At 43.1% G+C, this 14,636-nt stretch overlaps 1 protein-coding gene across 1 annotated transcript; it reads left to right on the top strand.

The window, feature by feature from the left end:
- Window positions 1-9,138: 9,138 nt before the first annotated feature.
- On the top strand, window positions 9,139-10,048 carry fgfbp3 (fibroblast growth factor binding protein 3). The gene is made up of 2 exons (XM_073481294.1): window positions 9,139-9,413; window positions 9,604-10,048. The coding sequence occupies exons 1-2, from the start codon at window positions 9,139-9,141 to the stop codon at window positions 10,046-10,048; spliced, it is 720 nt and encodes a 239-aa protein (XP_073337395.1).
- Window positions 10,049-14,636: the final 4,588 nt, after the last annotated feature.

Here is a 14,636-nt window from a genome sequence, read left to right as displayed (position 1 = left end):
TTGAAAAACGCCTCTGTTTGCTTTCAAGGACTCCGATCACCAGCTCACACACACACACACACACACACACACACACACTGGGACATGAGATAGTGACCCTGCAGACACCGTTTTCGGTCCTACAGGAGACATTTTTACTCTCCAGTTGAGGAAATGTGTTGAGAAGTAGGAGTTGAAATCGAGCCTGAATCTGCGTGATGTTAAGAATATCTGCACATTACTGATATATTAAGAATAACTTCTATCCCTGCTAAAATATATAAGATCTGTCAGATGCAGAGGTTGAATTTCAACACAGGGACACAAAGATATACTGAGAAGACTGGAATTTTGAATATTTAACTCGTTTTGCGGCATGAATAAATGTGTAGAAGTTTGCAAAAAATATTAAATGTGGTTTGAAAGCTTTGGTATGTTTGTTCTTGTTCTACATGTTAGTTGAGTTTGTGCACATCAGACTGTTAACCTTTCAGATGAAGAGCTGAAGTGTGTCCTCTTCTTCCTCTCAGCTCTCTTCACTGTGTTTGTTTCTAGAAACCACCAGTAGGAGGCAACAGAGTCCCAGCTGCATATCTGCTCTCCAGTGAATTGTGACATTTGGCAAACACACACAGTCACTCAGACTTATACCACAATACATTCAGTGAGTTAGTGGAAACACAAGTGAACGTGATCTCGACAACACTGGCTGTACAGCTTGCACGCATCAATACGTTGTTCTGTCTGTATTTTTAACAGTTTATTTCTTTTCCAGGAGCTGCTCTGCACCCATAAAGAATCTTTGCCTTTATTCTGGTTTGGGTTGCTCATGGTCGCTCGTCATAACAAGGGCTCTGTTCAGGTCTGGGTTGGTTCCAGGATTGAGCTTTGTCAGCGTGGGGAGGGTACAGGTCTGCAAAACTGGACAGACACGTTTAGCAGCTAAACAGCTGGATATTTGATGAAGCTGGTGGCGACCAAGGACATACGGGAGATTCATCTGGTCGACACAAAGATGGGATGAGAATATTTCCTAAAAACAAATACTGATGCTTTCAGTAAAAGCCGAAGTGTTTGAATTCCTCTTAACTGGTCAGTTTTTACACCATAACCAGGCTCTACCCCTCTATCCCAATATCAATACCCCCCTCCCCGTACCATGTAGCCTACCTGTCCATTTTGCATGTTCACTTTTAGGGGTAGGATGTCCTGATTCTTCTGGGATAAAGGATGAAGTGTTAATGTTACATGGCCCTCCTAACAGACACTTCAAACCGAGGGTTATGATGTCTCAGTAGCTAACTAGCTGGCTAACGTAACATGGATATTGCTGAGAGAGTCTTTGTCTCCCTTCAATGATGAAATCTGCGAGTATTAACGCTCCAACATCCTTAACTTCAACGCACGTCGTAGCATCTTGCCGGAGAAGAGGCGAAAATGTGTCTTTTCCCAGGTGTCATGTTTCCATCACTGCTGGCAGCAATGACCCTTTCCAACTAAAGGACAAAAGCCAGATGTTATCTTGTTAGTTAGTGAGATGTTAGTGGGTTTTCTGTCCAGTGTGAAAAGGGTTTGATTGTACTAATTAAAGTATTGGCTTCTATTTGTCTGCTACAGTGTGTACAAACTTGTAAAGTTAAGATAAAAACTGGTTTGCAGAAGCAGAAACTTTCCCCGGTGCGAAAACAAAGAAGTCCGTTTGAAAAGAGGATGAAAAACGTCTCCCTCGTCTCCACACGTCATTTATTTCCTCTCCATGAGTCGCACACAAACACCGACATCGCTGATCTGCTTCTGACAAATCTTCAGTAAATGATCCTCTCGCGCTTTGTTCTGCCGTTCAGATTGATGCAGCTTGGCGTAAGAGCGACGTGCACTCGCAGCTGAAAACAAGGTGACATATTTGTTCCTGATTGGCCCGGACTGGGCGGAACGACACGTTTGCAGTCGTTGGCTGGTTTTTTCGGAGCAACCTTCTCTCGCCAAGCAGATTTTTTGGCAGCGTCTGCAGCGAAAAGAGCCGCACTCGGATCTCCAGCGAGCCCCGAGCTGAATGAGAAGGAGCTGGGCAGCGATGACATGGTGTCAGCAGGGGGTTAAGCTGTGACCCAGATTTCTGCACGAGTCTTTGTCCTGGAGGACAGAGAAGATTCTCCTCATTCATATCAGAGAGGGACGAGTTACTAACTGTTATAAATACAGAGAGAGAGAGAGAGACTTGGGCCGATACAAGCAGAGAAAAAGTGACTTTGAGTTGTGATGCTCGTTCATGTGACAGGTCATGCATTATTGATTTTTTGGGGGGGAAACATGTAAATGAGGAGCTCACCAGATTTTAGTTTGCAGTGTTTTTGTTTATCTGATTTGAAACCAGCTGCAGATTTGAGCTGTAAAGGCTCAGCAGGAGTTCATCACAGATTCTGGAGTGTTTCCACATTTACCACAGCCTGTGAATCGTCTCAACATGTAGCTTGGAGCTACTTAAACTCAAATATGGTCATTTAAACATACAGAAACAACTCAATAGGTTGCCAGTGATTCCCAAAACAACATATATCACTGTTCCCCGCACCTCTGGGTTTCAGCAGCAAAACTACTTGATGAGGTTTAGATAATTAAACTACTTCAGTAACGTACAAGAAACATTGTGTGGCAAAGTTTAGGTCGGCTGTGTTACATAAGTTGAATGAACTCACTGATGACTTCTTGTATCTCCTGAGTGAGGTCCTGTGCTTTTCTGTCCCAACCAAACTCATCCTCCTCCTGCCAAATCTGTGGATTTTATACTACTTCACCTCAGTTTCTAACGTAAATATGGTTGTACTAAGCTGCTTGCACAACTGCCATAATATGTACGGTATAAACTAGTGTAGATGTCTGAAAAAAAATACATTTTGCTTCGAGTGTGTGTGTAAAAATGGCATGGATAAAACACGGAGCTGTTTCACACAGAAAAGCAAGGAGATGTTTATCATGAAAACACAAGGTTTATTTATTTATTTATTTTTTTAAATTTAAATTTACATCGAGACAGTCGGGGAAACATAAATCATCATCTTAAAACAGCAGCTGCTTATTTGTGTTTCTGCCCCATCATTCATTCCTCTATTATGTGAAGTCTTCACCTCTTTTCTCTACAAACCTGTGAAGGTCTTCTTGCAGCACACAATAAAACAAAAACACATCAAGTGTGCATGATTAACCATCCTTTAAAAAAAGATTCTGCTTTCTGTCCACAAAATGGTAAAAAGCCAGGGACTGATTGAACCTGAAAAACCTGCAGATGTTCGTCACCGAGCTGCTCTGTGAGGTTTCAGACAGCAGAAAGGGACGAGAATGAACAGCAAGCTTAAATTAGGTTTTCTGCACACTTCTTCATTTTATATCATCACTTCCTGGGCTGAGAGTCTCACCTACACGGGACTAAAGCGGGGCACGCCGGTGTATGAGGTGTGATGTGTAATGAGGGCTGTGATATCGTGTTATCTGTCGTCCCTTCAGTCATTTTCCATTGTTTAGATGAAACCAGCCGCTCCTGTCTGCTCCGTCTGCTCTTTGACTGTGAGTTGGAGTCTCGAGTGGCTTCACTGGGTTTAAATCTTTAATGTCTGTTTTGTCCTGATGCTTATTTACAACTGAGTGCTTCCTATTAACAAACACCAGACTACTTTATACCACCAAGAACACTGTGTCTGATGAGCGGAGAGGTGTTATTTATTGTGATACTGCTTATTTGCTTACAGCTGTCAGATGACTCTTGACAACCAAATCACCAGAATGAATGTTGGCAATTTATATTTGTGCAAAACCACTTTGTCTTTTTGTTGCAAGTTTAGGTTTCTTGTTGTTGTGACTGGTTAGTTTAGGCAGAAATAACACCAGGTAAGGGTTCGGGAAAGATCTCCTTTTGGCTCAGGAAATCTTAGTTTTGTCAACACAAACACGGCAGGAAATTGTCCGGACAACTTGTAAAAAAAATATCCAGGGGTTTCACAACGAATGAATGTTGAAAAAACGCCATCTTGAACAGCGGTCTCTGGCGTGGCAGCGTGGAAATGTCCACACGTCTTTTCAGAGGCTGGAGATGTCCCAATGTCGTGTCAAAAATATCCAGTGGTGTCAAATTTACAAATGTTTAAAACACAGTCCGACATTTCATCACAAAATATCCCAATTTATTACCACAAACACAGTTGGAAATGTCGCAATTTCTCTTTAAAGTCAGGCGGTTTTGTCACGACGTCTCCAGTGGTTTCACACTCAATGAAAAACATTAAACACAGTCTTGAACAGTGGTCTCTGGCTTGGCAGCCTTCTCAACTAGCTGTCACCAACATCCCTGCCTGCCAACATGACAGTCATCAGTCGTATTGTCGACATACAGAAACGTTAACTGCCAAATTTTTATCTCGGCGTCTTTCTGCCATTAAATGCTGATTTTGTTTTTGGTGCTTTCACTTCAACAACAACCTCGATGACGGAGATAAGAACTAAACGAGCTGCTGCAGTTGAAGTATTTCTACACTGTCTATATCTAAAGAAGTTTTTGTTTACGAGCTGTGTTGTTTACCGTAGAAAACCCTGGAGGTGTCGTCACCGTCGCAGTGAGAACCCTTTGGCAAGTGTGTCCATTGTCGTACATCGGGGGTTTTGTCAGGAGGGCTGAATGTGGGAGGTGTCCTCGGTTTTTTTGGGTGGGCAGTTCTCCGTAAAGTCCTCCTCATTCCCTGAACCCCTCCACCTCCTCCACCTCCTCCTCCTCCTCCTTTATCCTCGTCTTCTCCCCTCTTTTATCCGAGTGCTGGCGGCCCCCACATTCTCACAGCGACTCAGAGCCGTGGAGCGTCACATGGTAAGAACACCGGGCCTCTGCTCACAACTCAACAACAAACCTCCAACACTGAACTGCTCTGTATTTCTGCCTCTTCTACAACTGTCAAAGCAAATATTAGAGTGTTGGAGACAATTGTTTTTTTTTTGTTTTTCTGTCATGACTTATTGATGAGGGGTGTGTTTGGTGGATTGGTGGCGGGGGGGGCGGGGGTGCTTGGAGGGGGGATTATTTTTGTTTTGCTGCAGTGCGTCTTTGTTTTTCCATCTCCAGCTATCTCCTGGTGAAATGCTGCAGTGACCTGCACCGTCAGAAGAGATCAGTTTCATCTGTCGTTTTTTATTTCTTATGTCAGAACTTAAACTCGTAAAAAGAAATCCTGAATGTTTTTTAAAGGCAGGACTCAAAACATTTCAAATTTGAGAGGGAAAAAAAATAGACACGATCACATATAAAGTTAAATACATGTGAAGTTTTTAAAGTGAAAAAGGTTTAACACTGAAATAAGCAGACTTTCCTCTTTTAACAGATGCAGCTTGTTTTGTCGTTTCTCAATATTGTTGCAAGAAAATGCACTTTGGGAACTGATTCACTGAGCCAGACTGAACGCTGCAGTACATCAGATTCCCTAGTTTAATTATACACAAAATATTTTTATAGTAAAGACTACAGACACATTAACTATGCACTATACTACTGTCCTCCGCTACAATTCAGGCAATTATCCTACTCTTTAACTACAGAACAACATTTTTCACTAGTTATTTTGCAGATTTAGCAGATTCACACCAAAGTTATGGTGTGATATTCTAGATTAAAAATCAAACATTATTGACTCCCGGAGGTATATTCACAATCTACCCAGATCTATCCAACAACTATATTATTATATAAGTGATAAACACATTAAAGCTCCTCTGTGTAACAACCTGTAGTAATTTACATGTATTAATAACACGGTTATTGTTTTATCAAGTTGTTTGTTGCTGCTGGACTGTGGGTTTCAAAGGGAAAGAGTCTACAAAACGTGTTAGATATGAATATAAGGTCGCACTGTTTGTGTTGCTGTTAGCTCGTATAGTGTTTTAGAGTGGAAAAAACATGCAGACCCAGTTTCAGCTGACACTGTGTTGTTCAGGTTCTGGAGCCGGCTGGTGTTCATGTAATTTATAAAGTTCACCTGTGATGAAACCTGATTTCAAAACTGGAAAGTTTCTTACAGTTCCTGTAAACCGAGCTCGTCATATCCATGAAGCTGCTGTTTGGTGTTTACAATAACTACATCTTACATTTTAATGCAAGCAGCATGAAGTTTTTCTATATTTTGTGATTTAAAAAAAGTGAGTAAATATACGATTGATATCTTCAATTTGATTAAATATGGTAGTTAATCATAAAAATGTCCAACTTATCAGGTTGGCACCAACGCACATATTTACACATTCAGCAGACACGGAGCGACATGATTTTCCCATCAAAGATTGTTTCTCATTCTCTCCTTGTTCCTCCGGTTTGGTCTCCACCAACAACTATTTTCTTACATTTTACTGCCAATATGTGGAAGACCTACATGCAGTACCTCGTCTGAACACATCTTGTGTAAACTTGCCCGACCGATATATCAGTTGACCGATATTATCGTCCTCTCTCAGATGTATCAGTGTCAAAGTATCAGTTTGCTGATACGTAAACTTTTCTTTTAGACATTATGATGCAGAAAAAGATGCATGGGATGATTATAATCATTAAATTCCCTGCATTACATGTCTTTGTCACAAGCTTGTGAACCGATGAAGCCAGTACATGTTATAAAGACACCAGACTTACATGAACACATTGATAGCATCGTTACTAACCCTGACAAAGAACTGCAGCTAGCTCAGAATAAAGCCACCACACCGGCTCTCCATTATTCAATGCACACAAATATTTCTCGAATGCACAGAAATCTCTCTTGGCTTCCTGTAGAGATCAGATTAAAAGCCGGTCTGTGGATCCTCTGCAGGACTTCTTCATCGATAAGAAACCACAGTGTTTTTCTGACCAAGTAGAGACAGAAACAAACATAACTATCTGAAGTCTACCTTTAATTTACAAAGCTGTAGAGTAACTTTATACCTTTATGACTTTATAAACGGACAGTAGATAACTCAGTAAGAAATATCAGTATCAACCCCAAAAATCAGTCATCGGTCGGACTCTGGCGTGGACGCCAGCCGAGGACTGATGCTGCTGAGCTGCTTTAGTTATGCTGCAGCTGTAGACACAGTGTTACAGAGCACACACTCCTCCGCCAATCAGGACGGAGTATTCCTGGTGGCATTGGTATAATTCACAATAACTCACCATGTGATAGAAAAACATTTTTATCATGCACAGTGGGAGCTGAAGCTTCGGGATATTCACCGCCGGATTAGAAAAAGCTGAAAATGTCATCATGGTTTTGAAAAAACGAGCAGAAAAAAATCCTCTGCGATCAGTTTGTTGTTCGGTCTTTTGGCTCCGAGTGTGAACAAAGATGGCACTGATTTGTTCAGGGAACACTTTGGCTTCAAATGAAACAGAAAGTGCACAAAGCTCTGGAGCTCCGTGTTCTTTTGATTTAATGTTATTAATGTGATTAATTATGGCACCGAACAAACCTGTTCTGTTGTTCGCTCACACCTCGTTAGTCAGTATGTTGGTTCGGGGAAAGCAATCTGTTTGGTGTTTATACACTGACCCGCGGGCCCGGCGAGACGCAGAATGTGGATTCTTTCATTAATAAGGACTCTTAATTGCTTAGACTGCAAACAAATTAATTAAAAAACAGTAACTGAGCTGAGAAAACAGACTGCGGGCAAAATTAAGAGACAAGGGGACATTTAAATTGACTTGATTAGTTTCATTATTGTGGAGCGAGAAAAAGTTGAAGGATGAAACCTCAGGAGGAGCCACAGAGGAGGGAGCCCTCTCCCAGGACGGACAGACATGCAGTAGATTTACAAATGTGACAGAATATCTGATACGAGTAAATTATGTTGAATATTTGTGAAGGGCCTGGATCCAGGAGGACGGCTGAGCGGGCCGAGGCCTCACGAGATAATAACGCTCTATCTTTGGCTGCATTTCTTTCTTTGACTTTTCTCCATATTTTGTCACCTGTCCAGAAACCTTTTTCTAAAAGAGAAATAAATCATTATCTGTGAGTTCAGCTGTAATCCTCGCCTCCTCGCCTCCTCCCTGCTTGTTGTCTGATAGCGACACGTCCGGTCTGGACTCTTCTTGGGGGAGTGTTTCTGACGCTTGGCTGAGTTTCAATAAGTCTCTGACGGAGACTCACACCCCCGCTCTGTGACCATTGTTCATTTCTTTAACATTTAACACTCTCGTCGTGCCTCTCTGTGTCAGTCCGGCCTCTCTGGGGTTACTCACGAGGAAAAGGGCCAAAAAATCCTCCCCTCAGAGTTATTTAAAGATTGCAGCCGATGCAGTGGACATATCGCTCTGACCTCCTGTTACGTGGTGAGGATTTTGTTAAGTTACATCACTGGAGAAAGTGAAGCAAAAGAAAAAGTTCAGTTAAAATGTAAAAGAGAATTTTATTGTATAATTCCTGCTGTGGCCCTGAGGGAGCTTTCTAAAGTCTGATGAAAAACCCCTGCAGCCCCCAAAATGTAACAAGTCCCTGAAACTCATTTTCATTTAATAAAATGTGGAATTAAAACCCCAAAATACATCTTGTCCAAGGTTGTCATAAAATGTCTTGGTCCTGCTGATGTAACCAGTCGTGGGTTTTGAAAGACACGGCCATTTCTCAGGCAAGTAGGCTCTTATAAAAAATGTTGCATTATGGGAAATATAGGATCCACAGTTTTGAGAGCTTGACCTACACTTGAGTCACCCTTTATTCATAAAAACATCATGAAAATGCAGAAATGTCACTGCACAGAAACTAGTTAGATGAACCGCAATGCAAATCTGAGACAGGACGGCTGCAGGACATATTACACATGTCGATCAGCTGTTGTGACATTGCTTGTTGGGATTGGACGACCATTATTGTGTCACAGGTATAAAATCCTGACCAGGGTGACTTTGCCTTGTATGTGCACCTGTAATGTTATTGTCTTTGGTTTTATTATATCATTAAGATGATTATATGATTTTGAATGATGTGCTTCACCCTGAAAATTACCCTTCAGCTATGATCATGTGATCGGGAAACCAGCTGCCTCTGCAGTAGGAGTTCAGTGCTGGATTGTCTGCAATGTCAGTAAATGTGCCTCATGACTAAAACTACCAGCTAGAAGAGGCTAAAATGTCGGCTTTCTCCTTTCTCAGCCACCATGAGCGTCCTGCCGTGCAGTTTCGTCTTCCTCCTCCTCCTCTGCCTCCCCGTCCTCAGTGAGGCGAAGCGACAGCCTGGTCAGGCAAAACCCGACAAACCCCGCCAGCCCCCGCCGTCGGCCCAACCAGCGAAGAGACCCAGAAACCGCTCAGTGCCCGGCTCTGGAGAGCTGAGCACCAAGGAGGGCCATCGCTGCATCTGGCAGACGTCTGGTGAAGGCCTGGTGAGCCTGCTGGTGAACTGCAGCACTGAGACACTGGGAGACTCGCAGAGGTGAGAGAAGAACCAACAGCTCTGTCTCGCCTGATTGATCCTGTGAAGGTTGTAGATGCAACGTCTGGGTCGTTAAAAGTTTTCTGCAGGACAAGTCTGATAAACAGTGATAAATCTTTTAAGAGAAGATCGAATCCTTACTGGCTAATTATAATCGTTATGTCGCCATTTTTGCTGTTTTCTTCTCCAGGTACTGGTGTCGTTACGCCGGTAAACCAGACCTTTGCCAGGCCTACGGGGTGAAGTCCAGCCAGTACTGGAAGCAGCTGGTGGGGAAGCTGAAGAAGAGGCAGAACGCCTGCGAGGGAGAGAAAGTCCTGAAGGCCAAAACCTGCAAGAAGGCTCCGACCGAGGCCCACATGAAGCTCGCCCAGCGCAGCGGAGAGGAGGACAGGAAGGGAGGCAAGGAAGGAGGGAAGAAGAAAGGAGCGCCGGCCAGTAAGAGCTCCGACGGAGGGAAGGCAGAGAGGAGGAAGAAGAAGGAGGAGGAGGAGGAAGAGGAGAAGAAGAGGATGGAGGAGAGGACTGGGTTTGACGAGGACGGAGTGGTGAACGACATGGACCCGGTGCAGAGCTACTGCAGCGAGGGCTGGAACTCCGTCTGCTCCTTCTTCGTCAAGTTTTTTGAGGGTTGATGGGAAACGTTTGTTCGGTGTATGATGGAGCGTGTTCACAATCTGAAACAGCCCACGCACAGCTGCTTTATTACAGAAGCACCAGGCAGCTTATTCTTTACAAAATGAGAAAGTCAAGAAGTTTATCACAATGTCAAATAGAAGGTGAACTTTTTATTAATTAGGAAACATTTGTGGCCCCCTGGCATCTAATTTGCGACTGAAAATTAAAAACCTGGCAATCTGATTGATATAAAACTGTTAAATCGAGCCCATCAATCCTGAATGAAAGCCACATTCATTATTAACATCGCTCACAGTCGTCAGACACGCTGACAATCTGCTGACGTGAACTCACAGCGGAGGAAATCAAGCATGATATTTGGTTTCAGTTTGTTTTGATTAATCATATTTAGCTGTGGGACGTGTTGCTGTGTGTCATATTAAGCTTGTTGTTGTAGTTTGTGTTGTAGAAATGTTAAAACTGACAACAATCAGTCAGCGATCACCACTGACGACGGTGACAATGATCGTATTGATAATTAGCTGAATAGACGTGTTGTTGATCCTTATTCTTGTGACGTGTAACTAATATTTTCTATAAACTTTGTGAAACTTTTTGTAAAAACAATCTGTTTGATGTGATTTGTGGCAGTTAGACCTGTGCAGCATTTTTCTTTCTTTTTTTTTTTTTTTTTTACATTTTTAAAGACGTTTTAACAAAGTTTCTGGAATTCTGCAATAAAAAAACAAAATGCTTAAAATAAAGAGATGTTTTTCTAGTCGTACCACGTCATTTATCTAATGTTCACCTCAGAAGCACATTTCTCTGCTCTCTCATCGTCTTTAAGATGAATTTTTCTGAATTTCTAAAATGTTTTACTTGCTCCTGGATAATCAGGATGTTGCTTCTTCCGCAACAATGAAATTAGTCTGTCATAGCGTTTATCTCCAGCGCTGGAAAACAGTCTGAACCAATTCTCATATAGGGGAAAGAAATTGCTCTGCCATGTTTGCATTTCTTTAAACTAATCACAGTCACTCTTGGCTGTGGCACGAAATCCAGGATGCAGCGACGGCGCCCCTGCAAAATAGTGTTGTGAAGGAACTTGTTTGCTAACAGCCAGGTTAGGGTCAGAGTAACAAGTCATTTTCAGTGTGCAGGTTTCAGGCTCAGAGGTTGTTGCTGTTGTAGTGACACAGATAACGGCTAAAGATCACAGAGCAAGAGAGGCGTGCACATCAGCCGTGCTGCACCGCAGGAAATCACTGGTATTTCTGTTTCTAGTGACGTGTCGTAGCCACATCTGATATTTCATCATTCTGTCTCATAAAGTTATAGATAATGGATGATCAGAGTGACCTCATGTGTTCTCTCGTCCTGTGTTTTCACTCTCTGTTTCTCTGTCTCACACTCATTCATCTTTTCTCATCCCTGTTGTCATTGTCCAGTCAGTTATTGATTCGTTCAGATCGAAGCAGGATAGTGTATTTTAGATGAGGAGAAGAAGACTGGCAGAAACGGGAGTAAAGGGAAATGAATAACCGGTATGAAGAGTCCTCAGCACCAGCGTTCCTGGTGAATACTGCAGCTGCTCTGTGAAATAGAAAAACTCTCAGCTGTCACAAAGAAAAACAGCAACAAAAGGTCAAGACAGATTTGTTGCACACGGAACAGACTGGTGAGTGATTCAGTCACATATACCTACAGTTATAACCTTTAAACAAGCCGCCCGCTCTGCCGCCTGTGTTTGTTAAAAGTTCACCTTTACTGCAGATACAGTTTACAGTATGAAACATGTGAGACACGAGGAGGACGGGAGCAGCTCAGGGACCATTTCTCTCAGAGAGTGAAGCATCTTTGGTTGGAGCACTCTGAAGGGAAACCTAATTTTAGCACCTGATGGTGATTTAGGATCTGAAGATGGAGGCAGCGTCCCTGAAGCTTCTCCAACGTGGTAAATCAGAGAGGAGCTGAGTCCGACCCCAAAACTGGTGGTGCAAGAAAAAAAAGAAAAGCCCGGAGCAGTGCAGCTCTCTGGGATCATCACAGGAGAAGCCTGTGGCGGTGGGGTGGCCCTTACAGTTTGAGGTTTTGGGAACATCTCTGTGGTCTTTGTTTGAGACACTCGTCCTGTTTGCGAGTGCGCTCGGTATTCAAGTCAGCGATCGGACTCAACTTTAAAAATAGAACGTCTAACTTTGTGCTGGAACGACTCCCAAAGACAGAAAAAGAGCGAAAGAATCGGGGAATCTGGAGAGCTTGGACACCTCTCAGTGGTTACCATGCCAACAGCCCAAGAGGTGGAGTGTGTGTGTGTGTGTGTGTGTGTGTGTGTGTGTGTGTGTGTGTGTGTGTGTGTGTGTGTGTGTGTGTGTTGTAGTTGGATCTATGGTAATTTGGCAGGATGTGTAGTCAGTAGTCTGCAATTTGTTAAAAGGGGTTGTTTGAACCTGTGTGCACAAGTGTGTGTGTCTGTACTGGTTCACACACACACACACGCACACACACACACACACACACACACACACACACACACACAGGGCTGACTTTTAGACCTCTACATTTTGTCTACTGGTTTTTATAGGGTTATTTAAAGGCTATTAAGATTAAATTTGCATAATTAAACACCAACATGTTAGCTTTTAGGAGCGAAGGAGTAACTTTACTTTTTCGGGCAGTCGGGCACTCGAGTACGTCACGTTGAGGAGCACGTTCTTATTATTAGTGGATAAAATCTGAAGTCTCCAGCTCTGCAGATTACTGCCATTAGCATCCAAACTGTGAGAGCATTTAAATGACTTTAAATCTGAGGCAATCTTTAACAACAACACTGAAATACAGTCATTTAAATGTTTGTCACACGTTTCTAGAGAAACATGACCCACTCACTTTCCCTGTGTGTTTGAGGACCAGGGAATAAAACAGGGAATCTCTCACTGCACTGTTAGATGTTGAGATAAAAACTTAATTCAGACCCTGTTTTCTGCAGGGAAAACACACTGACTTCCTCCAAAAGGTTCCTGGTCGCTGGGGAAAGATCTGTGGTGGAGCTGCAGATGGAGACGATCCAAAAAGGTCACGTAAGAGCAGAACTGGTAGAAAAGCAATCAGGTGGATCGGCTGTTCCTGCACTTTAAAACTGGAATACCCACATCATAATCACCTCTCCCACTTCACATCTCCACGGTGGCTTGATTGTCCTTAACACACACACACACACACACACACACACACGCAGCAGGAAGCAGCATGGGTCAGGTCTTCCATAGATTCGGACACTAAGACCCCCCATGTTGGACGCTGGCTGTCTGCCCGTGAGGACTCGGGCACAGCGAGGGTTTGGCAGCTCCTCCACCTCGGTTCAGCTCGGCTTTTCTTCCCCAGCTTTTCTCTACCATCTTCATTTTTTCCCTCTCTTTGGTCATCGTGGACACACACACACCTTCACACACACTGACAAACAAACCCAAGTTTGCACTGAGCTGCAGACGAAGTCGTGAAATCTTTCGGGGAAACAGATTTCTCATTCGGTTTTTATCCTTCAATAAAGTTAAAGACACAAATTCGCTGTTTGCAGACGAAAGTGGAGCTTGAAGGGTTGAACAACATGTCTTTTAGTGACAGAAATTGAACCCACAACCTCTCTGTCACCAGTCATTCTTGAATAATAAGGACTTTTTGAGCTAAAGCTCAATTTGAATGTTTTCTTGACACTTTTCTTTGTCACATTTAAACATTCATACAGCAGTTTATCATTCTGTCACCGTGGTGCTGAAGGTTCTGTTCAGACTTCCTGGTTAAGATGAAAAAACAAGTCAAAGAAGAACCATCGGTCTCACATGTCGAGGTCCAGCGCTCGGTACAGCCAATCATCCGCCCACGCTAATTGCTTCTGCGTAAGCAACACATCACATTCGTCTTTGATGAGTGCCGTCTGTGTGCAGAGACGAGGCCGTCATTCTTCTGCAGAGGACGTCTTTTTTTGCAGTTTCACTCACGGAGAGTTCATGTTGAATCATTCTGACCTTTCTGTTTGACATTTAAAGGCAAATTACAGACTTGTGGTCTGATATTTTTCCATTTGAATTTTACGAACTTCTGTCATCACAGATGTGTTCGTGCTCTGTCGAGATGTTTCCCCTCAGTGAAATCAGCTGTTGCTGCTTGTTTCATCTGGAAAGACTTCACACTGCAGGCTCTCCTCCCTCCTGTGTTCATGTGCACCAGCCCTGGTTTAAATTACCCAGCGGCTGCATCAGTTCAGCGAGTGTCTGCTGTCCTCTGCTGGAAAGTGTTAAGAATTGCAAAAAGTCAGTCAAAGTCTGATGTGTCCTCCTCCTTTAGGTCCAAAGCCCTGAACCCTGGAGGATTTAGCTGACATCAGCTGGTAAGTGCTGCAGTGAGAGAGTTGGAATGGGTCGGCACTTTGTGACTTCAGGACTTTTTATTTAAAAACTGATCCAGATTCAGATGGTAGCAGAATATTGGCTAACTCTGGTGCATGATGTAAGACTCAGAAGTGACTGTAATGTTAAATTGAGATCTCCTTGAGTCTTGCACACACTTACCTGGTGTGTAAGTGGTGATATAAGCCGGGCAGTCTGT

This window comes from Pagrus major, chromosome 15 (genome assembly GCF_040436345.1).
Source record: "Pagrus major chromosome 15, Pma_NU_1.0".
Lineage (NCBI taxonomy): Eukaryota > Metazoa > Chordata > Actinopteri > Spariformes > Sparidae > Pagrus > Pagrus major.
This window is presented reverse-complemented; position numbering and strand designations above follow the sequence as displayed.

What these genes read in the sequence shown, in the direction of transcription:
- fgfbp3 (XM_073481294.1), top strand. Translation starts at nt 9,139, where the DNA reads ATGAGCGTCCTGCCGTGCAGTTTCGTCTTCCTCCTCCTCCTCTGCCTC. An exon ending in ACACTGGGAGACTCGCAGAG is followed by an intron (nt 9,414 to 9,603) that starts GTGAGAGAAGAA and finishes TTTCTTCTCCAG; the next exon opens with GTACTGGTGTCGTTACGCCG.